The sequence below is a fragment of the Podarcis filfolensis genome (genome assembly GCF_964270895.1).
Source record: "Podarcis filfolensis genome assembly, chromosome: 17".
Taxonomy (NCBI): domain Eukaryota; kingdom Metazoa; phylum Chordata; class Lepidosauria; order Squamata; family Lacertidae; genus Podarcis; species Podarcis filfolensis.
Genome location: NC_139621.1, coordinates 26,830,263 through 26,856,301, shown reverse-complemented (window position 1 = coordinate 26,856,301; position 26,039 = coordinate 26,830,263). Strand labels below are relative to the sequence as shown.

The 26,039-nt window shown below is 47.4% G+C and overlaps 1 protein-coding gene across 6 annotated transcripts; it reads right to left on the bottom strand.

Annotated features, from left to right (window-relative positions):
- Window positions 1-840: 840 nt before the first annotated feature.
- On the bottom strand, window positions 841-25,672 carry RNF20 (ring finger protein 20). Of its 6 annotated transcripts, XM_083592993.1 has the most exons (21): window positions 25,511-25,569; window positions 24,564-24,641; window positions 23,477-23,636; window positions 22,721-22,888; window positions 22,471-22,618; window positions 20,547-20,729; window positions 19,554-19,672; window positions 18,843-18,989; window positions 18,367-18,444; window positions 18,149-18,268; window positions 16,498-16,677; window positions 15,644-15,779; window positions 12,617-12,738; window positions 10,668-11,068; window positions 9,008-9,125; window positions 7,018-7,167; window positions 5,937-6,149; window positions 5,101-5,226; window positions 3,071-3,211; window positions 2,250-2,351; window positions 841-1,490 (listed from the first exon to the last, which is right to left on the bottom strand). In XM_083592993.1, the coding sequence occupies exons 3-21, from the start codon at window positions 23,603-23,605 to the stop codon at window positions 1,314-1,316; spliced, it is 2,958 nt and encodes a 985-aa protein (XP_083449119.1). In that variant the 5' UTR covers window positions 23,606-23,636; window positions 24,564-24,641; window positions 25,511-25,569; the 3' UTR covers window positions 841-1,313. The 6 variants fall into 6 exon arrangements, with proteins under 6 accessions (XP_083449119.1, XP_083449118.1, XP_083449120.1 ...); XM_083592992.1 differs by lacking the exon at window positions 24,564-24,641 and having other exon boundaries at window positions 25,560-25,672; XM_083592994.1 differs by lacking the exon at window positions 24,564-24,641 and having other exon boundaries at window positions 10,668-10,954; window positions 25,560-25,672.
- Between the last annotated feature and the right edge of the window lie 367 nt (window positions 25,673-26,039).

Genomic DNA, 26,039 nt, shown 5'->3' with positions numbered 1-26,039 from the left:
CCTCCCGCTGCCACCACTGCGCAATTTTCGTTCTCATCCTGGGGCAAAGTTCTCAACCCGAGGTACTACTTCTGGGTTAGCGGAGTTTGTAACCCAAAGTGTTTGTATCCCAAGGAACCACTGTACTATGAAACTAATGAAGCTTAAGCTTTAGGGCCCCAACCCCAGAGGGGCCCCAAAAGCAACTTTAGTCTACATTGCTTAAAATTTTGGGGTCTAGTAGACCCAATTTGAGTCACACGACTCAACATGATTTTTGTTGTTGTATATATTTCAGCAATCCTGAAGTTTGAAAGTCAGTAGCAGAGATGCTGTAAATCTGTCGCGGAACAGTGTATTGGCCCTACACAAAAAGGGCACAGCAGAACGCTCAACACACTCAGGATATTGCTCAAGGCTGCACCATCTCTCTAGACACACACACACACACACACACACACACACACACACGAGAATGTGTATGTCAACACCCAGGGCTGTCAGGTGAACCAAGGATTCACTTCTGCATCTTTCCTCTTCTGGTGCAGCAAGGATTGCGCATTGGTCCAGAGGCAGAGATGGGCCCATCACCTTCTGAAACCTCAAGCTCCGTTATGTGCACGTCACTGGAAATTCTTGCCTCGCTTCAGAAGGTCAGGATTAAGTCCAGTCTTAAGCCTGGGGTGGTTTCATTTCCATCATTCTTCTGCCCACACACAAGTGCCTGCCTACAGTGAGCCTTTAAAGGGTTACACCAGGTCACCCTGATGCAACCCCTTCTGTGCGTGGGACCATCGAGACTCCACAAGCTTCTCAGTACACACAACTGCAAGCACGGACATACACAAAACAGTGAGACACTTTGACCGGGAAGAACAGTTTTCTCCTTTATTAGAAAGTAAAGGAACTTAAAGCGATGAGAAAGCTTGATGAAAACTACTTCCAAGCCGACTTCCCAGTTTTAAGGTTGCTGTTTGGTTTAAGCCACAGGCCAATTCACATCAAGGCCAAAAGCATACACCGTGTCTCCACAACAACCATCTATAACAGGCACAGGAAACGCTTGATGACTGGCTTGGTGGCTGGGCTGTGCCTAAAGGAAAAGCCAGTGGGGGGGGGAGGGACCCCCTGAAGATTTAAAAAAAACAAAAAACAAGAGTACAAAAAAATAATTAACAATAACCGGCTGTACCCTACAGCCAAAAGGGATCTGCCATTATAAAAAGAAAAGAAAATAGATGATAGAGAGGGGCAGTAGCCAGCCTGCTGATGGGAAACGAATATGGTGGTTGGCAGCAAGGGAGGACTCTCTGGCCTCCCGTGACTCAGAAGGCTCAGCCAATGTAGATGCGATGGAAGTCGTTGGCCCCGAAGGCAGCGTTGCACTTGGGGCACTTGCGCTGCCGGGTGTCGTAGCGCGTTTTCACACACTCAAAGCAGAAGACGTGGAAGCACTTGGTGAGCACAGCATCCTTCTTGCGCATGTTGCAGCAGGGGCAGGTCAGGCGGCCCTTGGGAAAGAAAGAGGCATCGTTTAAGGTACACCTGGCTGATGCTGAGGCTAACGACAACAACAACAACAACAACAATTCCTTTGTACTGGGTTTCCACAGCCACTCTGGGCAGCTTCCGACATATATAAAAACATAATTAAACATTAAACATTAAGAAAATTCCCTGGTCCTGAATGGAATAACAGTGCCCCTAAAGGACCAGGTGCGCAGCCTGGGAGTCATTTTTGGACTCACAGCTCTCTGTGGAGACTCACACTGTCTACCAGCTCCACCTGGTACACTGGCTGAGACCCTACCTGCCTGCGCATTATCTCACCAGAGTGGTACATGCCCTAGTTATCTCCCACTTGGACTACTGCAATATGCTCTACTTGGGGCTACCTTTGAAGGTGACCCGGAAACTACAAGTAATCCAGAATGGGACAGCTAGACTGGTGACTGGGAGTGGCCGCCGGGACCATATTGTTTACAACAGGCTGGGGAGCCTGTGGCTCTCCAGATGTTGCTAGGACTGCAACTCCTATTGTCCCTGGGTCCGATGGGAGATGAGGGGCAGGGTCACATCTGGAAGGCCACCAGTTCCTCACCTCTGATTGCCCCAAAGTGTTAGAGGTTCTCTCCTGTGATTAGCTCAGAACTGCTGCCATGTCCCAGCCACAGTCCCTTGGGCACTGCTAACCGGGGTCTACTTCCAAAGCTAATCTGGCTCAGCCCAAATCCATCCTCCAAGGGGGACGCTGGCATCCTGTTGCCTACCTTGTAATCTTTGATCTCTTCCATAAGGATCTCGTCGCAGTTGGGAACCATGTCAGGTTTCTTGGTGGTCTCCAGTTTCCTCCGCAGCCTCGAGATGTCTTCCTGCAGGGGAACATTAGCCAAATGCATGTCATTAGGACCAGCACCTTCTCTCCTAAGAGCTGCAAAAGGCTCCCAGGTGTAAATTTGCAAGCTCTGCCCAATTTCCTTAAAAAAGTGGGGGGGCCTTCTTCACAAGGGAGGATGCATTACACACATTCAAAACATACTGGTATGATACATGATTAGCTTAGATAATTTGGATGAGGCAGAGCAATGTGACCATGAAGCTCCGGCTTCAGGAAGTGGGGGATGTCAAATGTGCTTCCTAAAGCATTTGACTGGCCGGTTGGGAAGATATTGCTGGACAAAGACAGAGTCTCTGCAGTACTCAGTATAACACACGCTTCATATGCAAAGGTCCCCGTTTTGATCCCTGGCATCTCCTGGCAGGACTGGGCATGTGCCCTGCCTGAATCCCAGGCAGTCGCCATCAGTATGTGTGGACAACGCTCTGCTGAGCAGACCAAGTGTCTGAGTCAACGCATGGCAACTTCCTACATAGAGATTCTTCTTAAGTAGGGATTCACAACCAGCAGCAACCAGAGAGAAAAACAGTGAGTGAAAACAGCTTAAGTTTAGCCGTGGCGATGGAGGGCAGCCATTCAGAGAAGGTGGAAACCAAAGAACTGGCAGAGGGCAAGAGGCAGGAACTTTGAGTTAATATGAATGGAAGCAAAGGCAGATTGGGCCCAAGGTAGCCAAAGCCGCCTGCCGGGTACCTGGGCTCGCTTGAAGTTGAACATGTCTTTCTCCTTGGTCACACTGTTCTCCACGATCTCATCCTGGAAGTCGTGCAGCTTCTTCTGCGCCAGCTCCAGCTGCGCCCGAAGGTCATCAGCCAGCTGGGCCGCATCCATAGCCTGAAGTGAAAAACAATGAAAGATCCTCTCTCTCTTTCTGGCCAGCTGCTGACCTTGCAGGGATGGACAAAAGCAGCCCAGAGCATCAACCTGTTGTTGCACTTCCCACTTTTAAAAGGCGTCTGCAGACCTTTTTGCTCACAGCTCCCTACTCAAAGGCAGCAAAGCTTTCAGGCTTTGCTTTGGCAAAATCTTCAAAGGGAAGATTTAAGAGTCAAAAGGGGGGGGGATCCTGGAGGGTAAAATCGAGCAGGTTATTATTCTGGCTGCACTAAGGTGCGGCACAGAAATAGCCACAGATAAGGAGCCAAGAATAACCTGGATGGGTTAACAGAAGGCCTGAGGTCCTCCAGATATCACAGGACCAAATGCCTCCAGCTTCTCCAGCATGGCCAACAGGCAGGGAGGTGTGTCCCAGCAGGATCATTCTCATCTCCATACTGTGCCCACATATACCAACCAAGGGCAGGTGATGGAGTAGCCAAAAACCAAACCTCATGCCTCTTTTTGTTGTTGTTTGGCTGGTGCAGCAGTGCCCATTGCCACCAGTGCCATTTCTTCACATGAGAACCCTTCCAAGGGATTCTCATCACCATCATCATCAACCCCCTCCTCTCCTCCTGACCTCTGACCCCACTGCTTGTTCTGCTTCCCTGTTACTCTCCTGTCACTTATCCCTCCCGGAAAACTCCGCCGAGCTAATTATTTTCATCTGGCTGCCCTGCTCGTTATCCCTTTGAAGTTCCACTCTTCCTTTCATCCGCTGCCCCTTTTGGTCTTCATCAAATCTTTCTGTGGCCACTGGTTTGGTGTGGTGTGTGGGGTTTTTTGGGAAAAACAAACAAACAAACAACTCCAGAGGGGTATGTATAATCTGTTTTTGTGTCCTAATTACGGCATTATTTGGGATTTCTCAGTGGCTTCCCCCTGGAGGGAGATCAAATAAAATAACCGTCCCTTCGTATTAATGATGGGGCAAGCGTTCAAAGGACTCACACAGCCGCTGCAGCTCAGAGAGAAAGAAGCCGGTCGGCGTGTCTTCGTAACTACCTTCCAGGGCCAGGCAAACTGAGCCCTTGGCCCCCTCGGGCTTTTCACAGCGTTTCATCTGGCTTTGAGCATAACTGCTCCTCTGCTCAGCTTGCAGTTTGCTTTATTGGTTTCTTTCTGCCTATTGGTGTTTTTATTATGTTCTTTTGCAGCCATGGATTCCTGCTTTGTCTTACTTTATCGCTAGCTTTCTTAAATGTAAAGGGTGAGATACACCTTCTAATAAATAATGCTGCTTTTCATTTTACTTGTATTTCTTACATTGATATTCTGCCTTTCCTCCAAAACAGCACAAGGCGAAAACGCCCTGTGGGTGGTGGGGGACTGGTCCAAGATCACTAATTGAGCTTCATGAACAGCTCCGATGGGTTTTGGTGCAATAACCATCATACTGACATGGTAAGCAACTTATACCTATTTGTTTCCATTAATTGATTTAAAAGCATTTCTAGACCACTCAACATTTTAAATATCTAAGCGGCAGACGAAAACACAACAGTACCATAAAAACAGAGATACAATATAAGAACCACTAAAAACAGCTGTTACAGAAGCAGAAATGCCAGAATAACAGGGTCCAATCTTATGGGTCAGAGAAACCCTGGGCAAAAAGATGCGTCTGCACATGACATCTATGACAACACACCTTCTTGGATAAGGCTTCCCATATGGAAGAGGAAGGGCATTCCACAATGCAAGGGCAATGATGGATAATGCCTGGTTTTGAGTCACTGCCCTATGATATTCTGCAGGTTGTGGCGCCCCAAAGAAAATTTTCCCCAGATGATCTCAGTAATCTTACAGGCCTACACAGGGGCAGGCAGTCTTTCTGAGCTTACCTTCCGCTTGTTCATTTCCAGGGCCTGGGTTCGCAAGCCCAGCTCCTTTTCTCCTGTGCCAATGTTGCTCTGCAGGAGATGCTCTTTCTCCTCTAGCTTGCGTACAACTTGCAACTGGGCATCCACCTTCAAGAGGCAAGAACACAGAATCCCAGAATTGTAGAGTTGGAAGGGACCCTGAGGATCATCTACTCTGACCCCCTGCAAATGCAGGAATATGCAGCTGTACCATACAGGGATCGAACCTGCAACCTCTGCATCATCAGCACTGCACTCTGACCAACTGAGCTATCATTCTGCTCATCACAGCCACCAAGAATGTTACCTGCCCCAAAGTGGAAAGAAGCAGAAGTCCCAGAAAAGGAGGAATGGATACAAAAACTCATAGAATATGCAGAAATGGCGAAACTTACCAAAAGAATTAGAAATCAACAAACTTTTTTTATAAAAGAATGGAAATGGTTTATTGAATATTTACAAATAAATTGTAAACTGATAAAAAACATTAGCAGGAACAATATAATAATAACCTGCAGTTTTATAACAGTATATATTTACAGAAGATAAATAAATGAGCAGAATAGATATGCAGAAGATATCAAAAAACAAATTTAAGGAACCGCAGAAAGAGGGGGAAGGAAGTCAAAATTTGGAAATGTTAAATTGATTGTAAAACTAATGAAATGTATAAATTTGAAAAATATGGGGGGGGGGAACCTAAAAGAAAACCTTGCTTTTTCTTGAAGGCGACAGGTGAAGTATTCAGGAAACTGAATTCTGAACCACAAGCACTGAGCCCTTTGCTCCTCCTGTCCAACACCCCTTTTCCCACTCACCTGTGTCTTCAAGGTGAGCACCTGGTCTGCCAGCTCCTCCTTCTCTTCTTTCAGCAGCTTGTGGATCTGGTTGGATTTGATGCGCTCCGACATGAGCTTGAAGTTGGCGTCGTCCTTCTCTCTGAGCTGCTGCATCAGGCGGATGTTCTGTTCCTGCATGTCCTCAAAGGCCTGGCCCGTCACGTCCATTTCGGAGAGCAGCGCCTCCTCTTCCTGGAAGAATGGCAGAGCAACCAATGGGGAAACAAGGCTGTACTTTCAACCCTTCCCTTTCTACCAGGGGTGGGGGTGCTCCTGAACAACCACCAGCCCCAGCAAGCATGGCCACAGACATATTTATGAGTTCCTCTTTGAAATTTACAAGAAAGGAAGAAAACAAGCATTTTAAAAAAAAAATGGGAGAAAGATCTGGAGATTAATACACAGGACAGAGTCTGGGGCTGGACTGGCAATAAAACAGGGAAAATATTAGTAAGCAATAAATCTAAGAGATCATTAACACAAAACCTGACACCAAATGTCTTTGACCCCTCATAAACTGAAACATGTATAGCCTAGCTCATGCTTACTGTGGGAGATATGGTATATCGCACACATTTTATATTCATATTTTCAGGAAACATAACAAGATAAAGAATTTTTTACTGCAATCATACTTTGGACTATATAAAAGCAAATCACATAGTTGGAACCCCCCCCCAAAAAAATCCAATAAATTATCTAGAATAGTGAGTAGAGAGTACAGATGTAGAAGTGTTAACTAAACTCCTGACTGTAGCTAAAAAATTGATTTCAATGTATTAGGTTTTTTTTTAAAAAAGCAAAATGGTTTTGTAGAATCTGGCATATGGCGATAACATATAAACTCGCCATGTACAACCAAAGGACAATGTATTGTGTGAACACAGATTTATAAAAATGGGCAAGGGCTCTTTTTTGGTTTTTTGTACTGCAAATTTACAGCAAGGATAGAAGACTATATTCACTATTTTATTTTGAAAGGCCTTTTGGAAAAATAAAAACTCGTTGCTTTTATCTCTTCCTATTTTTATACAGAAACTTTCTCTCTAACGCTCCTCACCTGCTTAGCCATGGCGAGTTTCTTTTGCAGGTATTCTATCTGTTCCTCCACAGCCCGGATCTTCCGAAGCGCGTCCTCGTCTGCCATTTTTTTGCTCTCTTTCTTCTCCTTGTCCTCCAGTTCCTTCACCCTCTGCCTCAGCTCCTCCAACTGGCAAGAAGTAGGTCAGGGAAAGGAGGTTGGGTTGAAAAAAGAGTAAGTATATACACAAAGTATCAAATGTGGTTACAGTAATAATAATACAACAAAACAACACCACCACAAACCGGCTTATAAGTATAAAACCAAATTTACTAGAATAATAGCTAGAATAGAGATAGACTTGTAACCATTTAAACAACAGAACCATTTATCCAGTCTGTATAATGGTTACTGCACATGTAACTTGTTAAAATACAGTTGTATATTTATCCACTCCATGTTTACAGTATTTTCCAGGCTTTATCTTGCACATGGCACCTTAGTATGTTTGTTGTATGAATGGTTACAAGTCTATCTCTATTCTAGCTATTATTCTAGTAAATTTGGTTTTATACTGTACTTATAAGGCAGTTTGTGGTGTTGTTGTTTTGTTGAAAAAATAATAACCAGGAAAGGGATTTTTAAAAAGGCCACAAAAAGCTACTACCAACCTTTGGCCGTCACCTCCTGGAGGAAATTCATCTAGGATACATGCGGTTTTCAAGGAATTAAACTTTGGTGGGGAATCAAGTTTCCCCCAGGTCCGCAATGCAGCTTTAAGGCAGAGCGCCATCCTCCACAGAACCCTTTGCATTTCGCAAAAAGTGGGGAGGACTTTGCAGCAATGGACCTTAAGTGGGGGGATGGACTTGTAGCCGTCCAAATGGATGCTGTTGGACTGTGACTCCCATCAGCTCCAGTCAAAAGGCCACTGGTGATGGAAGCTGCAGTATCTGGAGGTCACTGTTTCCCCAGCCCTGCCTTCAAGAGTCTGTGGAAGAAATGTCCAAGTGCTGTCCCAGGTTACTATGCTGCTTTAGGATGCACTGAGAGCCTAAGAAGCCCCATGAGGAACGGGAGAACAGAATATAAACACCGATTGGGTGGATAGGAGGTTGCCTGCTCTTGATGGGGTTACACTCCCTCCGAAGGAGAAGGTACGTGGCTTGGGGGTCTGGATCCTTTGCTGTTGCCTCAGTGGTGTGGAGCGCCTTTGGCTGGTGACCCAGCTATGCCCCTATCTAGACAGGGATAGCCTTACTGTCATCTATGCTTTGGTAACCTCTAGGTTAAGTTATTGCAATGCGTGATACGTAGGGCTGCCTCTGAAGACAACTTGGAACATCAGCTGGTGCAGAATTCAGCGGCCAGGTTGCTCACCGGAGCCAGACAGTCTGAGCATATTACACCAATCCTGGCCCAATTCCACTGGCTGTCCATTAGTTTCCAGGCCCAACTCAAAGTGGTGGTTTTGACCCACAAAACCTTCAAAGGCTCAGGACCACAATACCTCAAGGACTGCCTCTTTCCATATGAACCTACTTGGGACCCTGAAATCATAACCTGAGGCCCTTCTTCGTGTGCCCCCTCCACGAGAGGTTCGGAGGATGGCAACACAAGAAGGGGCCTTTTCTTCAGTTCGTGGCTCCATGTTTGTGGAAATCTCCCCAGGGAAGTTTGCCAGGTGCTTTCATGATACGTCTTTAGGTGCCAGGCAAAAACATTCCTCTTCCAACAGGCCATGGGCTGGATGACATTCTATGTCCTTTTAATTGTGTTTGTTGGAGGGGGCGGTGAGGGGTTTGTTTCGCTCTTGTCCAGGGGGCCACATATTGAGGATCTAGATAGCCCTTGCGGTCCCTTCCAGTTCCACAGTTCCAGAAAGACTTGCTTTTATTATGCATTTTGTGTTTTTGTTTTGTATTTTGATGCTGTGAACTGCTGCCCTGAGCTATTCAGACAAAACGTAGGTGGCATGCAAATTCGATAAGTAAAATAAAATAAATTGGGCAATGGCAGGCACAATTACCTCAGCTTTGGCCTTCTTCTCTGCAGCCATCAGTTGGACTTTGTCTCTCTGCTCCTTTGGGGCTGAGCGGTACATATCCAAAAGCAATTTCATTTCCTTCTGGCTTTCTTGAGCCTTCCTGAATATATTGAAAAAGGAAAGTGAGAATGCAGCTAAGGCCAAACAGCATAAGATATGGTCTACTTCAAATCAAGAACTGCTTCCTGCCATCTCATTGTGGGACTCTGAGCAGGCATGTATTGGGTGCAAAATAGGGAAACTTCAATCCAAATGTGTTCTGTAACTTTGAACGAGAACAATTTAGTTCTTGAGCTGGGCGATCTATGGTCAGAACTGGATGCTCACAATTTTTCTCGCAAAAGGTGTTTAAGGAGATAACAGAAATCGCTGGGTTGAAGCTGACCGAAAGTCCAGAGGTAGCATTACTATCAATTTACGACGGGGTGGAAGGATCACAGGCTATGAAGGACTTGTTCACAAATTTATTGACAGCTGCACGAATTACGATAGCTAGGAAGTGGAAGGGGCAAGCAGAATATAAAATGTAAGAATGGTATAAAGAGGTGTGGGATATAGCTGTTAATGATAAATTAACATGTGCCATTAAGGTAAGACGGGGAATATGCAAGAAAAATGATTTTGTGGAGATATGGAGGGTGTTTGTTGAATTTGTACTGTTAAAATGGAAAGAGATCAAACCATCGCAAGAGGTGTTGAATTTTGGGAGGTTGGATAGTTACAATGGAATGGTCTCGGTGGTGGGGTGAACATTTTTATTCTTATTTATTTATGATTATAACTTTGTCAGATAAAATAAAATAGAACTGGAATGCCCAGGAGGGAGTGTGCAAGAACTGTTTCTCAGTCACTGAGAGCTTCAAACAATGAGAGGCCCAATGGCCCAGAGAAGAGAGATTGCAACCGCCCAGGCCGGCACATTAAACAATGGGGGATACCTTTTCGCGAATCCTAAGAGGGAGACAATCACTATGTATGTGATGGTTCTTGTCCTTGAACTGGGTAAGAAAGCTCACTTGGCCTCATGTGCTGCACACGTCCACACAGCCCAAAGACTAGTGCTGACAGCTGAGAAACAGCCCCAGAGGGCTCCTAGCAAATCCATGAACATCATCTGGCTTACTACCAGCGGAAACTTAACCATGCCTACTCAGGAGCACATCCTACTGACTTAAATGGGGCTCACTCCCAAGCAAGCGGGGTTAAGATTGCAGCTTTGTTATGTAAGTTCATGAAATTTGGAACAGGCTAGATAGGCACAACAGCCGCGCCACAATTCAGAGCCTTGCTGCCACCTGTTGAGATCCAGATATGTAGGACGCCAGAAACAGCCACACCAACAGAACAGAACAGTTGTACCTTGTATCTCAAATGCCTTGGCTCCCGAACAAACCGGCTCCCAAAATACTGAAACCTGGAAGTGAGTGTTCTGGTTTACAAACGTTCTTTCGGAAACCGAGTGTCCGACGCAGCTTCCGATTGGCTGCAGGAGTTTCCTGCAGCCAATCTGAAGCCACACTTTGGTTTCTGAACGTTCTGGAAGTTGAACAGACTTCCAGAACGGATTCTGGAAGGTACAACTGTACACCAACAATACTGCCAAATGATCCAACCACCAAAGAGCAAACTGCACCCATCTTACTTTAGATCAGCCTTCAGCTGCTTGACCAACTCGGCTTCCTTTTTCCTGCCGTCGTCGTGTTTCCCCTTGTCCTTGTCTTTACTGGACTCCCTCTCCTTCTCGGACTCCTTCTGCTTCTGCCGCTCCCTCTCTTTCTCCTTCTCCTTCTCCCGTTCCCGCTCCTTCTCTTTCTCTTTTTCCTTCTCCCGCTCCCGCTCCTTCTCCCGCCGCTCCCGCTCCCGCTCCTCTTCATCCCGTTTCGCTTTGCTCTCCAGCGCGTCCTCGGCGGGGCCCCTGGAGGCAGAGCCCTGGGAAGAAGAAGAAGGGTCGTCGGGGTCCTGCTTGATCTCCAGCGGCTCCTCCTTGGGGTCCTCGGTGCTGGACTGGGAGTGCAGGAGGGCGCTCCCGCTGCGGGAACGGGTCTGCAGAACAGCGGGACATGCGCACGCATGAGAACATGCAAAAGCTGCCTTCTGTCGCCGGTTCATCCAATGCGGTGCTGTCTACTCTGATTGGCAGCCACCACCCAGGATTTCGGATAGGGGCATTCCCAGCCCGACTTGGAGATGCCAGGACTTGGGACCTTTTGCATGCAACACAGGTGGTCTATACCTATAAGCTATGACCCCCCCCAAAACTTACATGGAATACTTTCCCATCAGGGTTGTTTATGGGCTTCTCTTGCCCTTGGACTTGACTGGAAAGAGAAGGACACCCTTGACACCCTTGCTCTGGCACACCCAGGACAGAGCTTTGAGAACAGGGTGGGAGCACAATGTGCTTTTGGAGTGATTGTGTGCTGAGCACAAATATAATTTTTAAAGTGCCCATATGGATTGTTTTTCTTTGTGTTCTCTCTCTCTTATGCTATCAATAAGTATGGCTTTCTCTACCACACTCATTACTGTTCTTGTTCAATAGTTTAGCACGACCTCATAATAATAATAATAATAATAATAATAATAATAATAATAATAATTTTTTTAAAAAAAATTATACCCCGCCCATTGGTCGGCTTCCAGCATATATAGAAACATAACAAAATATCAAATATTAATAGTAACTATCTGATCCAATAGGAAAAAGCCACAATAAATCTTAAATACAGTGGTACCTCGGGTTAAGAACTTAATTCGTTCTGGAGGTCTGTTCTTAACCTGAAACGGTTCTTAACCTGAAGCACCACTTTAGCTAATGGGGCCTCCTGCTGCCGCCGTGCCGCCGGAGCACGATTTCTGTTCTCATCCTGAAGCAAAGTTCTTAACCCGAGGTACTATTTCTGGGTTAGTGGAGTCTGTAACCTGAAGCGTTTATAACCTGAAGCATATGTAACCCGAGGTACCACTGTAAACAACTCATATCAAATAAAGCAATATTCAATAATGCATTAGAATCTAATAGCAAAGAATAAAACTATGATGAAGAATTGCTAATCAATAATCAATAAAAACAGCAAATCACAATGCAAAAAATACCACAAAACATCTGTATATAAAACTGTACCATATTTTTCCATGTATAAGACTAGGGTTTTTTCCCTAAAAAATAATGTCAAAAATTAGGGGGCGTCTTATATGGATACATCTCCCCCTATTTTCTTAAATCCGAGGCCCCCAAAATAGGGGGCGTCCTATACATGGACGTCTTCTGGACGGAAAAATACAGTATATAAGAAGCCTTCAAGATTAATCAATGAAAGCCCTTTTTAGCAACTCAGAAAAGAACACCCTGATTACTCATGTAGAGAGAGTGTGTGTGTATATAGGTATAGAAATATATAGATATACAGATATACAGATATATAGATATGCATGCTCGCAAAAACTGCTGAGGGTAAGCTCCATTGAAAAAGAGGCATTGCCCCCTTTTCTGTCACTCCCACATGCTATTTTTTAAAAACCTGGCCTAAAAAGACACCGTCTCACTTCCAGCCTCCTCCGTTGTCTCCTCGGGTTCTCCACCTCCCTTACCTTGCTCAGATCAGACTGTGCCTCCCGCAGCTTCCGCTTGTATCTCAGGACCTCCCCTTTCAGCTGGTGGTTGTGGTTCTGGAGGCTGCTGATGAGGTGCCGCATCTCCCGATTGATAGGACCTGCGTGAAGACCATCACATGGGAAGAGCCAAGATACGGTAAGATCTTCCGGCTCTTCTAGATCGGTTGCAAAAGAACCTGAGAAGGGGCCTTCCTTTCAGATTTTTCCCCAGCCGGCCCAGTCTAAGGAAGGGGAACCTCAGGGCCAAGTGTGGCCCTCCAGGCCTTTCTATCTGGTCCTTGGCACTCTCCTCAGACCACACTCCCTCTCCCTCTAAGCTACATGTCTCGCCAGTTCCTGGACAGAGAACAGAGAGGGGTGTGTGAGTATACATGTAGAAACTGAGGTCCAGCTCCAAGGGCCTTCTGGCGCTTCCCTAACTGCAAGAAGCCAAGTTACAGGGAACCAGGCAGAGGGCCTTCTCGGTAGTAGCACCCGTCCTCCCATCAGATGTCAAGGAAATAAACAACTACCTGACTTTTAGAAGACATCTGATGGCAGCCCTGTTTAGGGGAGGTTTTTTTTAATGCTTGATGCATTACTGTATTTTAATATTTTGTTGGAATCCGCCCAGAGTGGCTGGGGAAGCCCAGCCAGATGGGCAGGGTATGTATGTATGTATGTATGTATGTATGAATAAATAAATAAATAATAATAATAATAATAATAATAATAATAATAATAATAATAATATTAGCTAACCTACTGTACAAAGGTAAAATTGTGTGTGTGTGTGTGTTTGCTGTGAGCCACCCTGAGATCTTTGCAAGGAGGACGGCATGCAAACTTAATAAATAAATAAAACAAAACGAATAAGTAAAATAAACTAAAACAAAAATTGCATGTGTTGCTTTGCTCGCTTTTGTATTTGCCCCCCCCCCCCCACGTCTGGCATACGGACCCCTGCAAATTTTCCCAGAAGGGAATGTGTTCCTCGGACCGAAAAAGGCCTTGACTGTCTCCAACCTAATGAAGGGCAATGACTGTATGGCATGGATGGACTCCAACTGCCATCAAGCCCAGCTACAGTCCAGGAGACAGAAGCTGGAGCCCAACAATATCTGAAGGGTCACAGGTACTCTGTCCCTGACATACGGTTGTCAGAGCGGCCAAGAACGAGACCTTGCAGAAGACACCAAAATGCATGGAATCTCGCTTCCCAGTTACTAGGCCGCCATACAACTTAGATGTATTGATTCATTCCATGTATAACCAGTCCCTTCCTTTTTCCTTTAAAGCAGTGTTTATTGAACTTGGGTCTCCAGCTGTGTTGGGGGTTTTTTAAGGGTCTTTTTTATATTTTTCAAATTTATACATTTCATTAGTTTTATAACCAATCTAACATTTCCAAATTTTGACTTCCTTCCCTCTTTCTGCAGTTCCTTAAATTATTTTTTAAAATATCTTCTGCATATCCAAGTTCATTTAACTTGCTCGTTTGTTTATCTACCGTAAATATACACACGTATAAAACTGCAGGTTATTACATTAATCCTGCTAATGTTCTTAGCTGTTTACAATTTATCTGTAAATATTCAATAAGCCATTTCCACTCTTTTATAAAAAGTTTGTTATCTTGATTTCTTATTCTTCCGGTATTTCTGCATATTCCATAAGCTTTTGTATCCATTCTTCTTTTTCTGGGACTTCTGCTTCTTTACACTTTGGGGCAAGTAACATTCTTGCCACTGCAGTAGCATACATAAATAAATTTCTATACAATTTAGGTAGCCCTAATAATTCTCAAAAGAAATCTCTAGCTAGCAGAACCATTGGTCACGGCCGATGGGAGTTGTAGTCCAACAACAGCTAAAGACCCAGGTTTGAGAAACATGGCTTTAAAAGACGAAACTCAGACTATCAGAGGTCTGCAGCAACTGTATTTCAAAATCTGCAACCGTACAGCATTTACTGTAGTTTTCGCTCCATAAGACACACTTTTTTCCTCCTAAAAAGTAAGGGGAAATGTGAGTGCATCTTATGGAGCAAATGGCGCTGCGCAGAGAGGGAGAGCTGCGCAGCGCCCCTTCAGCGAAGCACCTCTCCTGTGAAGCGGGAGGAGGAATGGAGCCCCACTTGCTGTCCTGGCTTCTGCCTTAGCCGTGCGCAGTCTCTTCCGGGCAGGGGGAATCTTCATCCCACTGCCCTGAAGAGGCTTCGCACGGCTACCCCAGAAGCCAGATCCCTCTTGCTGTTCCAGCTTCTGGGATTCAGAATATTTTTTTTCTTGTTTTCCTCCTCCAAAAACCAGGTGCGCCTTATGGTCTGGTGCGTCTTATAGAGCGAAAAATACGGTATTTTGAGACCTTGTGGTCACAGTGGCTCAAGACAGGGAAAACTAAGGCAGAGAGCTCTCAGGCAAGTTCCTGACTAGAAAAAGGGGATCCCTGATTAGCCACATGCTCAGGGCTTACCTGAAAGATCACGAAGGCTTTAAGACAAGAGGACTTACTGTACTTTTCCGTCTATAAGATGTTCCTGTGTATAAGACTACCCCTATTTTGGGGGACTCAAATTAAAGAAAATGGGGGGGAAATGGCACAAAGTTGTGGAGCTTTTTTTGCCGAGGATTGCCGAAAGTTGCCCACCCGCCCGCGTCGCAAAATCCGCCTCCCATCTGTCCCATCGCCGGCAGAAGCTGCCAATCACCCGCCCAACTGCCAGACGGTCACCATCCACTGACGCAGCAACCAATGACATGCACAATATTTGCCAACAGCTGCGGCAGCAACCAATTAAACGTCCACCCTGTGCACTACAACCCCCACTTTTTAGCATGATTTTTAAAGAAAAAAACATTATTATGGAACAGTACAGTAATACCCAAGAGGTGCACAGAGCTCAGATTATCTGCACAGGTGAGGCTAACCTGGCTGCAGCTCAGCTACTGTGGATGTTTCCCCAAGAGAGGTGCCCAACAAGGAAAACCCGAGTGCCTCTGTGCACAACCCGACTTCAAGTCACCTGCTTGTTCGTTAGCGGCAAGCGTCTGCTCAAACTCTATCCGCAACATCTCGTACTCCTTGCGGACCTGGGCAAGGGTGTCTTCGAGCTGAATGACCTCTGTTCGCAGTTTCTTGTGCAGGCTGACTTCATCCCGCTGGTGAGAAAGAGAAAGGCAGATTTCAGCCTCGATGTCTCTGACTGCAGCAGCAGCCCCCTCTTGCTGCGGGATGAGAAGATGCTGAGAGAAAGGGCTGCAGATCCTCTTCTTATGCCGTGAATGTTGGGTTAAGGACACAACAGCAGCAGCTAGTTCTCCTGCAGCTTCCCTCTTCTAAATAATTCCTGAACATCCACAGACCCTTGCTTCGAGGGAGGACGGCTGTGTCACTGTAAGCGGCCAGAGTGATTCAGTATCGCACTAAGCTCCTGCAGCCAACCGGAAGCCGCGGAAACCCCATAGCACGTTCGGGTTCCAAAGAACATTTGCAAACCGGAACACTTACTTCCGGGTTTGCGGCGTTCGGGAGCCAAACCATCTGAGTACCATGGCGTTTGGGATGCAAGGTACGACTGAAATCCGAAAAGGGTTTCCATTCTTCTACAAACACCTCATTGTTAGAGTGTCTTTGTCATATAATAATTAATAAATAAACCTTTATTGTCACTACACCACCTGTGTGCAGTGAAATTAAACGAGCCCCCCTCCCCACCACACATACACTCAGTCTTGTTCGCACTCTGTGTGCTTGTCGGAAGTCAACTGCACCACTATTTTTTTGTCCAGCAGTGAGTTTAGTGCGGGTGCCAACTGTCATGATCCGCCCCAGGGAAAGTGAGAGGAAAGAGAGGAATCAAGGGGAGGAAGCCGTTACCTCAATGAGCTCCACCTGGCGCTGGTGGGTACCCCGGGTGCCGTGAAGAAGCGTTCGGGCCTCGTCTAGCTGAGATTTCAGTTGCAGGCTCTCGTTGTACAAAACGGAGAACTGGGACTGCATGCAGCGGTACTCTGGGGTTTCCTTCACCACCTCCTCCACTGCCCGCCTCAGGTCCACCTGGGCAGGGGGCCACAGAACAGGGGTTGGGGAGGCAAAAGAGAAAATGGTGCCCCGTGACACACGGCAGAAACAAAAACTGCACTCAACACTATGCAGAAGAGCGGAGGGAATTCCAAATGTCTGCAGTGTGCTTAAACGGCCAGAAAGTGGCAGCACTGCATCAAAAATCGTTCTACAGTTGCAAGGAAACACTCGCTTCATAAGGGAGGGGTGTGGAATCTATGGATTTTGAAACACAGCGTGTTGATTTCAAACAAGCAGCTTCTGCGGAGCCAGGGCAATAAAACAAAGAGAGGCACGTTTTTACAGACCTCATCCAAACTGTATCCAAGTCATGCGTAAAGCATGTTATCTTGAAAAAGAAATTCATGAAAGGATCTGCTGAACCCCACCTATGGAGATCACTTAATGCAGCGGTCAGCAAACTTTTGCAGCCGGGGGCCAGTCCACCGTCCCTCAGATCTTGTGGGGGGCCGGACTATTTTTTTTTGGGGGGGGGGATGAACAAATTCCTATGCCCTGCAAATAACCCAGAGATGCATTTTAAATAAAAGGACACATTCTACTCACTTAAAAACAAGCTGATTCCCGGACCATCCGCAGGCCGGATTTAGAAGGCGATTGGGCCAAATCCGGCCGCTGGGCCTTAGTTTGCCTACCCATGACTTAATGCATACCCTTCCTCCTTCCAATGAGCTAAAAAGCTGGGATGGGGAGCCTGTTGCCCTCCAGAGGTTCTCAGACACCAAATCCCATCAGCTCCAGCCTTCATAGTCAATGCTTAGAGCTGATGGATGTTGTAGTCCAGCAGCAGCACACACACACCCCATCTCTAGGCTAGAGAGCTCTGCCTCCACTGGCATGGCTGAAGCATCACTCGACATACAACATTTACCTGTCCGAATCAAGAAGCCACCTGGACTGAAACAGGTGATGCTGCCCCTTGTGGTGAGCCACCAGAACTGCAATAGGGAGCATCTTCCTGGGACAGTGGAGTGTTCTAAGGCTTGGGACTAGCCCAGGGGTCAGCAACCTTTTTCAGCCGTGGGGCGGTCCACCGTCCCTCAGACCATGTGGGGGGCTGGACTATATTGGGAGGGAATGAACGAATTCCTATGCCCCACAAATAACCCAGAGATGCATTTTAAATAAAAGGACACATTCTACTCATGTAAAAATACGCTGATTCCCAGATCGTCAGCGGGCCGGATTGAGAAGGCGATTGGGCCGCATCCGGCCCCCGGGCCTTAGGTTGCCTGCCCCTGGACTAGCCTCACCCACGCAGGCCGCCAGGAAGTACTAGAAATGGCTTCCATCATCATCATCATCATTATTATCACCATCCTGCCTTTTTAATTGTTAATTGAAATTTAATTTTAGAGTCTGCAAGAATTAAGAGTGCCGGAGGGGGTGGGGGAGGTATTCCTCGACTATCAGAAACATGGAAAATGCTTTCCCTCCCTGGTACCTTCAACTTGTCGTTCTGCGTGGTCACTTCCTCAAGATCCTGACGCAACTTATCGAGCTCGCTCAGGCGGTTCTGGGCAAGCTCCTTGTTTTCCTCAAGTTCGGCATTCATCTCCTCAAACTGCAAAAGAGGGAAAGGGAAAGGAGCCAGTTGCTGAAAGCCTCATTCGCACCACTGCTACTTCTATGCTTGCCCGTGTGCAAAGTCTCAAAGTTTACCTTCCGAGAGTTGATTGTGATTGTGCCCCCATACAGGCTACTTCCAGCTCCATACACCTTGTACCCTTTTGAGTTCACCTGCAAAAGATACACCAATTTTATTTTCAACATGCAATTTCTTAAGCACGAGAGCCGCTTTGGAGACGCTGGTTCTAAACAAGCGGGATACAAATCTAAAAATAAAATAAGGACAACGCTCGCTAGGCGTTTCCTCCTTCTGACAATTAACAGTGGAGACCGCCAGAAGCTGAGTCAGGTCGTCAATCCATCTCAGGACGGTCTGCACTGACTGGCAGTAGCTCTCCAGGGTTTCGGCCAGGGGTCTTCCCTGGCCACACCTGGAGACGCTGAGGATTGAACCTGGGACCTTTCCTGTGTGCAAGGCATAGATGCTCCACCACGGAGCTACAGTCCCTGCCAACACCTTCCAGCGTTGCTACAGCCCTGGGGCTGTTCCCAGGGGCGCTGAGTCTCACCCGCTCCAAGACATCTGCCAGGTGCCTGTTCAACCTCTGCTCCCGCTTGCGGATCTTGTCGATGTCCCACTGCAGGTCGTCAATCATGGTCTCCAGCACAGACACGCGAGACTCCGCCATCTCCACTTTCCTTTGCAATTTAGCAAACTGCAGCAAAGGAACAGGGGCAAGAAGGAGAACGTTTTTATTGTAGCTCAGAAAGCAACTGACTGCCTGGACCAGTGATGGCCAAACTTGGACCTCCATCTGTTTTGGGACTGCAACTCCCATCATCCCTAGCTAACAGGGCCAGTGGTCAGGGATGATGGGAATGGTAGTTCCAAAACAGCTGGAGGGCCAGGTTTGGCCATCGCTGGCCTAAACTTAACTTCCTGCGTGCTGAGGCAAGCAGATGTTCTCCTCCCTCCTCCCAGAAGCCTCAGTGCTTCCCTTCAACTCCACATGGAAAGAAAACGCAGTGGACAGAATGGAGAGTTGCTGCGGTGGCTTGCATGCTCCTCGCTAGACAGCCTTGGGCAAGTTACACTCTCTCTGCCTAAAAGCCTCTGGGGGCAGCATCAATTCACCTGGCCATGGCATTTCCTTGGTCCAGTTAACCCACACGCCCAACTCACTCACACACACATCTACACACTGAAGCCCCGCAACTTTGTCAACAGCATTATTTTTTTGCTACCCAGTTTACAGCACCGCAGATCCTCTCCTTGTTACCTCCTGAGACATGGTGCGATGCTTTTCCTGGAGTAAATCGGCCAGTTCTTGCAGTCGCTTGTTCTCGTTTGCTAGGTAGGAGTTCAGCTCCTGGAGAGCCTCTTCCATCAGAGAAACATCTGAGGGAAGAAAGGCTTTTGGAACGCTACTATAAAAAAAACATCGGAAGCTAGCGGGCCTGGGCGTGTTCTGTGCAAAACTCAGTACTGACTATGCAAACTCAGCATCCTTAGAATCTTGGTGGGTTTTGTTTTTCAAAGCAAGCTTTTGCCCTCATGGTTAATGACAGATTTCAAAAGTGTGGGAAGCAAGGCCCAGTGATCTCGCATCAGATTTGTGGGGAGGAATTCAACATAGCACTCGGGAGATTGTTCTGTCAGCGCAAGCTTTTCTGTCTGCCCAATGGAACAATATCTGCTTTCCTCACCTCACACATCGTTCTGGGAGTTCTCCAGAGTCTATTTGGGGATGGCAGAGGACACATGGGGAAAGGCAGGGGGAGGCTTGCATTGACTTCTACTAATGGAACCAGGCAGCTGAATCCAGCCTCCAAGGTTCAAGGTTTCAGTATCCTGCTATTGTTCCTTCATGCTCAGATGTGGAGGCATAGCAGTGGTGGCCACAGAAATGCAGAGAGGAGAATGGTTCTGCGCTGAAGAAAGCAAGCAAGCAGCAGCAGACCCACTAAGAACAGGGTTAGCTCTCAACAGCGTCTACCACTCTCATCAAACCATACAATAGGGAACACCTGACATGACTAATCACCAGGAAAGAGGGGCAGCTAGCAGCCTGGCTTGCTGGCCAAACCTCCAGGAACTAAAAGACTAGGCCCCTGCCCCGAGGAGCATACAATCTAAAATTTGACACAAGGAGAACCACAACAGTGGTAGCATTTGGCTACTGTGAGACTCATTTTCTTCCAAGTTATTTATTAACTGCTTTTGAGAACGAAGCCCTCAAAAGCGATATATATATTTCGGGAGCATCCCATACCTCCGCTGTTCAGCTTCTGGGAGAGCACATCCACCCTCTCCTGGAGCTTATCGTACATGGTCACAATCTGCATGACGACCCGGCGAGAAGACTCGACGCGCTCCTGCAACTGAGATTCCATTTCCTCGCTGGTGCTGCTGGCCAGCGTAGCCAGGAAAGAGAAGGCCGGCTCAAAGATCTCTCCTAGGAAATGATAAGAAATAATGCCCAGCCATGAAAGGACACAGCTTTGCGCTCCTTGTTGTTAAAAAAATTAAATTTGTATACTGCCCTATACCCGTGGGTCTCAGCGTGGTACACAAGATAAAATCACAATATAAAAACACAAAATACATAAACAAAATAAAAACAAAAGCAACCCAATAACCCCCTCCCAATACATTTTAAAAGGGCATTTGATGTCAACCACCCAAAGGCCTTGAAACCTAAATGGGGCAGTTATCATCCCCACCTCCCTGAGCTCATAACCATCTGATTTGTAAAGAGCTACCTGACAGGAGAAGGGACACGGGTGGCGCTGTGAGTTAAACCACAGAGCCTAGGGCTTGCCAATCAGAAGGTCGGCAGTTCAAATCCCTGCGACGGGGTGAGCTGCCGTTGCTTGGTCCCTGCTCCTGCCAACCTAGCAGTTCGAAAGCACATCAAAGTGCAAGTAGATAAATAGGTACCGCTCTGGCGGGAAGGTAAACGGCGTTTCTGTGCGCTGCTCTGGTTTGCCAGAAGCGGCTTAGTCATGCTGGCCACATGACCCGGAAGCTGTACGCTGGCTCCCTCAGCCAATGAAGCGAGATGAGCGCCGCAACCCCAGAGTCGGCCACGACTGGACCTAATGGTCAGGGGTCCCTTTACCTTTACCTGACAGGAGGAAGCAGCAGCAGCAAATATTTCCCACTGCTTTCCTGTTGTATTGAATGAATGCCAGATGCAAATAAAACATTGGGCAAGCTTCCAGTGTTTGTGTACTAAATACAAATAAAATAAACATACTGTGTCACTCTCTAGGGCAGAGTTAGGGAACTTCGAGCCCAGAGGGCTAAATGCAGCCCTCCAGAACTCTCTCTTCGGCCAGGCCAGACCCCCAACCAGCCTGTTATCCCACTTGAGTGCTTTTGCCTGGCTGGAAGGTGTCCTTAGACCAGAGACAATGCCTCTTTCTCGCCTGGAGAGAGACTGGAGAGATGTGGGAATCTCTGGCATTTGCAGGCAATAATGCAACCTACAAGCAGAGACATCACCTTGCCAACAAAGGTCCATATAGTAAAAGCTATGGTTTTCCCAGTAGTGATGTATGGAAGTGAGAGCTGGACCATCAAGAAGGCTGATCGCCGAAGAATTGATGCTTTTGAATTATGGTGCTGGAGGAGACTCTTGAGAGTCCCATGGACTGCAAGAAGATCAAACTTATCCATTCTTAAGGAAATCAGCCCTGAGTGCTCACTGGAAGGACAGATCCTGAAGCTAAGGCTCCAATACTTTGGCCACCTCATGAGAAGACTCCCTGGAAAAGACCCTGATGTTGGGAAAGATTGAGGGCAGAAGGAGAAGGGTACGACAGAGGACGAGATGGTTAGACAGTGTTCTCGAAGCCGCCAGCATGAGTTTGACCAAACTGCGGGAGGCAGTGGAAGACGGGAGTGCCTGGTGTCGTCTGGTCCATGGGGTCACGAAGAGTCGGACACGACTAAACGCCTAACAACAACAACCTTTCAGTGGGAAAAGTCAAATTCATTGCGTCTTGCCCCACTCACCACAGGCCCACAAGGCAAAATGGCTCTAGGTTCTAGGGCATCAAGAAAACTTACATTTTCAGGGGTAAATTACACTATAGAGATTGCCAAGGTTTTCACAGGAGTTATTTCCAGTTCAGAATTTTCCACACCGGGAGAGAACATCAGCACTGCCGCTCCTAAGCCACCATTCTCACCTCTCTCCCGCTCTTCTTTGCGCTCCTGGTTACTGTCCGAATCAGGTTCCGGTTCCGGCACCACCAGGGCTTTCCGTTCCGAGAGAAGGTCACCGAGGCCTTGGTCCAAGTCGTAGCGCTTCAAAATGATGCGAATGTTCTCGTCAAACTGAAGGGGAGGGGGAAGAAACACATAGCGCTCAATTTTCAAGGGGGTTGAGACAAGCAGCAGGAAAGGGAATGGGACTGAGAGAGGCAGACCCTGGCACACCTGGCTCCAGTAGCGATTGACAATCAGCAGCGAAGCGTCGTCCGTGGCTTGCCGCCTTTCCAGCTTCTCTATGTGCTCCCGCAACTCATCCTCGATAGCCTGCCGCTGGTCCAGCATCTCTGCCAGCTTCCGATTCTTGGTCTGGAGGGTGCGGATGTCCAGTTCTTCCTGAAATCACGCCAAGAGCAGTTACCACAATACTCAGGCTCAACTCAGGCCTAGGTCCCTCTGAGACAGTAGATTTGGCTGCAGAGGAATTGACAGCAGGAGACAACTGGCATAAGGCATTTTTTCTTCCAGACCAGGAGAATGGTGAATTAAAAGACAATGGGGAATTAAAAGACAAGCTCATTCAAGTTGAGCACTGAAAATTAACATGGCAGGAAGAAAGGCTCCAGCTCTAGGCATGGTAGCTTTTGTTTGTTTTCAATGCACAGAGATTTTTTTAAAAAATTGGCTTGGATGACGGAATAGCCAGTCAAGTAAAACAGGGTGGCCCTCTGGATACTGCTGGACTCCAACTCCCATCAGGCCCAGTCAGCATGGCTAGTGGGCAGCGAGTCCACCGGCCCTCACTTGCAGCCTGCAGCCCAAAAATAGGTTTGCGATTGCAAAAAGAACTAGGCCTCAGACCTCCCAGCTAGCAAATGGAGCTTATCGCACAGGAGCCGATGGGAGCCCAAAAGTGGGAACTGGAATTCCATTCAGCAGATTTGTTAAGAAATGGAGAAGAGCACTGCAGAAAGAGATACAAACCGTTGAGGAGACGCCACCAAGTTTAATGGTCTCCACTGTGGTTCCCGAGTCTTCGACACCCGCTTTCTTCTCCGGAGGTCCGGAGGGACTGGCCTCCGAAGCCACCCGTTTGTTCCCAATCCCAGACATGGTGGGACAGGACTGGAGGTGCCCCCCTCTCCTGAAAAAAAAAGAGAAAGCATTTTTTATATATAAAACAACAACAAGGTTTTCTTTCTATATTGTTCCACAGGAAGGATTCCTAACTAGCTGCACAAATCAAATTTGACAGTCTTCAAATTAGTAGTAGTAGTAGTAGTAGTAGCAGCAGCAGTAGTACTACCCTGCCCAGCTGACTGGGCTGCCTAGCCACTCTGCGCAGCTTCCAACAAATATAAAAACATGATTATTAACTGCAAACATTAAAAAAACTTCCCTAAACAGGGTTGCCTTCAGGTGTCATCTAAAAGTTGTGTAGTTCTGTATCTCCTTGACATCTGATGGGAGAGTCTTCCACAAGGTGGGTGCCACCACTGAGAAGGCCCTCTGCATGGTTCCCTGTAACTTCACTTCTTGCAGTGAGGGAACCACCAGAAAGCCCTCAGAGCTGGACCTCAGTGTCTGGGCAGAACGATGGGGGTGGAAATATATAGTGGGCCAAAGCCATTTAGGGCTTGAAAGTTCAGCACCAACACTTTGAATTGTGCTCGGAAATGTACTGGGAGCCAGTGTAGGCCTGCTGCATCCGAAGTTTTGCTTTGAGACCAATCTGCTTCAGAGTAATTGACGCATCAGTTTTTAAGTCTGTAAATTGAGCCTACAGATACTTGTTTACTTAGTTCAATGGTGAGGAACTTGTGGGCCTCCAGATGTGGAAAGACGCCATCTCCCATCAGCCCCAGCCAGCATTGCTAACATTCAGGGATGATAGGAGCTGTAGTTTAACAACATCTGGAGGGCTGCAGGTTCCCTAACCTGGCTTTACTTTATTCTTTTGCCACTGCTTCTCTGCGGAAGCGAGACTTGCACTCTCCTGGGATCAGAGCTGTCTTTTTTAAAAAGCACACTGGAATCCAGAAATGCAATTATCAAATCTTTAAACACACACCCAGTGCAGGCTGAATAAAGTAGGGAAGTTTAGGGGCAATGGTAGCTCCGTAGCCTGCCCAGATGACCTCTACTCTGCCTGAAAACACAAACACAGAACGGGGAATAGAAATAGGGACATGGAAAGCAAGGGGACTGGAACAGATCCTGGCTGACGAAACAGAACTGCAGGATAGGGAACACAGTTCCACTCCCTGGACAGAAAAGTGCTTGAAAACATGGGCGTCTGATCATCAGAAGCAAAGGCCTTTATTAATTATTATTATTATTATTAAGAATAATAATGATGATAAATATGCTACCCATCTCTGGGTAGACTCCCAACAAAATATGAAAAGCACAATAAAACATCCACCATTGAAAAGTTCCCTGAACGGGGCTGCCTTCAGATGCCTTCTAAAAGTCAAATCGTCGTTCATCTGTTTGGCATCTGCTTGTTGGACAAAGCCTCAAAAACAAAAAAAACACCTAACCGAAGGTGAAGCTCGGAAAATTTCCGTAAAATCTAGGAGAGTTTTCCGGATTTCAACCCCCCCCCCCCCAAAAAAAAAGATTGAACAGTTGGCAGCCTGTACTCCCTTTCTTCACCCCTTTTCTCCAAGCAAATCCTGTGACAAGGTGTGCAGTGTTTCCCAAAAATAAAGCCGCGTTCCCTTTTGGCGGGTGGGGGGCAGTCTGCACATGCCTTGGGGCACCCTCTCCAGGGCAGTGGGAAGTTTTGAAAGCCCAGAGTGGCCACGGTAGCACCCCAAAGGGCGAGCACCCAGAGGCCCCTGGCTGAGCCTGCCAACCCAAAGCACTGTCACCCACTCCCACCCCAGGCTCTGCTGCCTGCCAGCCAGAGCTGGAATGAAACCCACCCGGGCAAGGGAGCCCCCTCTGCCCCCGGCCTGCCCCCCCAACCCCCAACGTCGCCCCGCCCCTCAGGAAACGAAAACGTCCCCCCACCGGCTCCCCACGGTCGTCGCAGGTGCGCCCATCCTCCCAGCACTCTCACCTGCAAACCCAGCCGAGCCTCCGGCCTCCGGCAGTTGCTCAACAGGAAGCAGCCCTTCGATGACGACAGCGGCGGCTCGGCCAATCCCGCCTGGCTCCTCCCACCCTTTCTTTCTTTCTCCGCCCGACTTCGGAAAGCGACAGGTGCCCTTAGCTAAAATGGCGGTCGCTCGTGGAACCGTAGCGCCAAAATTCAGATTGACAAGACCGGTGCCTATATTCCGAGACTTTCTACAGAGAAAGGATGGGGGCGGGACGGAGGAGCAACTAGGCTTCTGCTTTTGACTGAGTGCGGGTTTAATCACGTTTTTTTGCAGGGCTACTCAGTGGCTACTAGCCACAATGGCTATATAAACTGCTCTTCGCCGTTGGAGGTAGTAATGCTTTTGAATGGCAGTTGCTGGGAATCCCAGGAGGGTTAACCTGTGCTCTGAAACCTGTTTTGCTGATTCCCCACCCAAAAAAAATCTTGGTGGCCGCT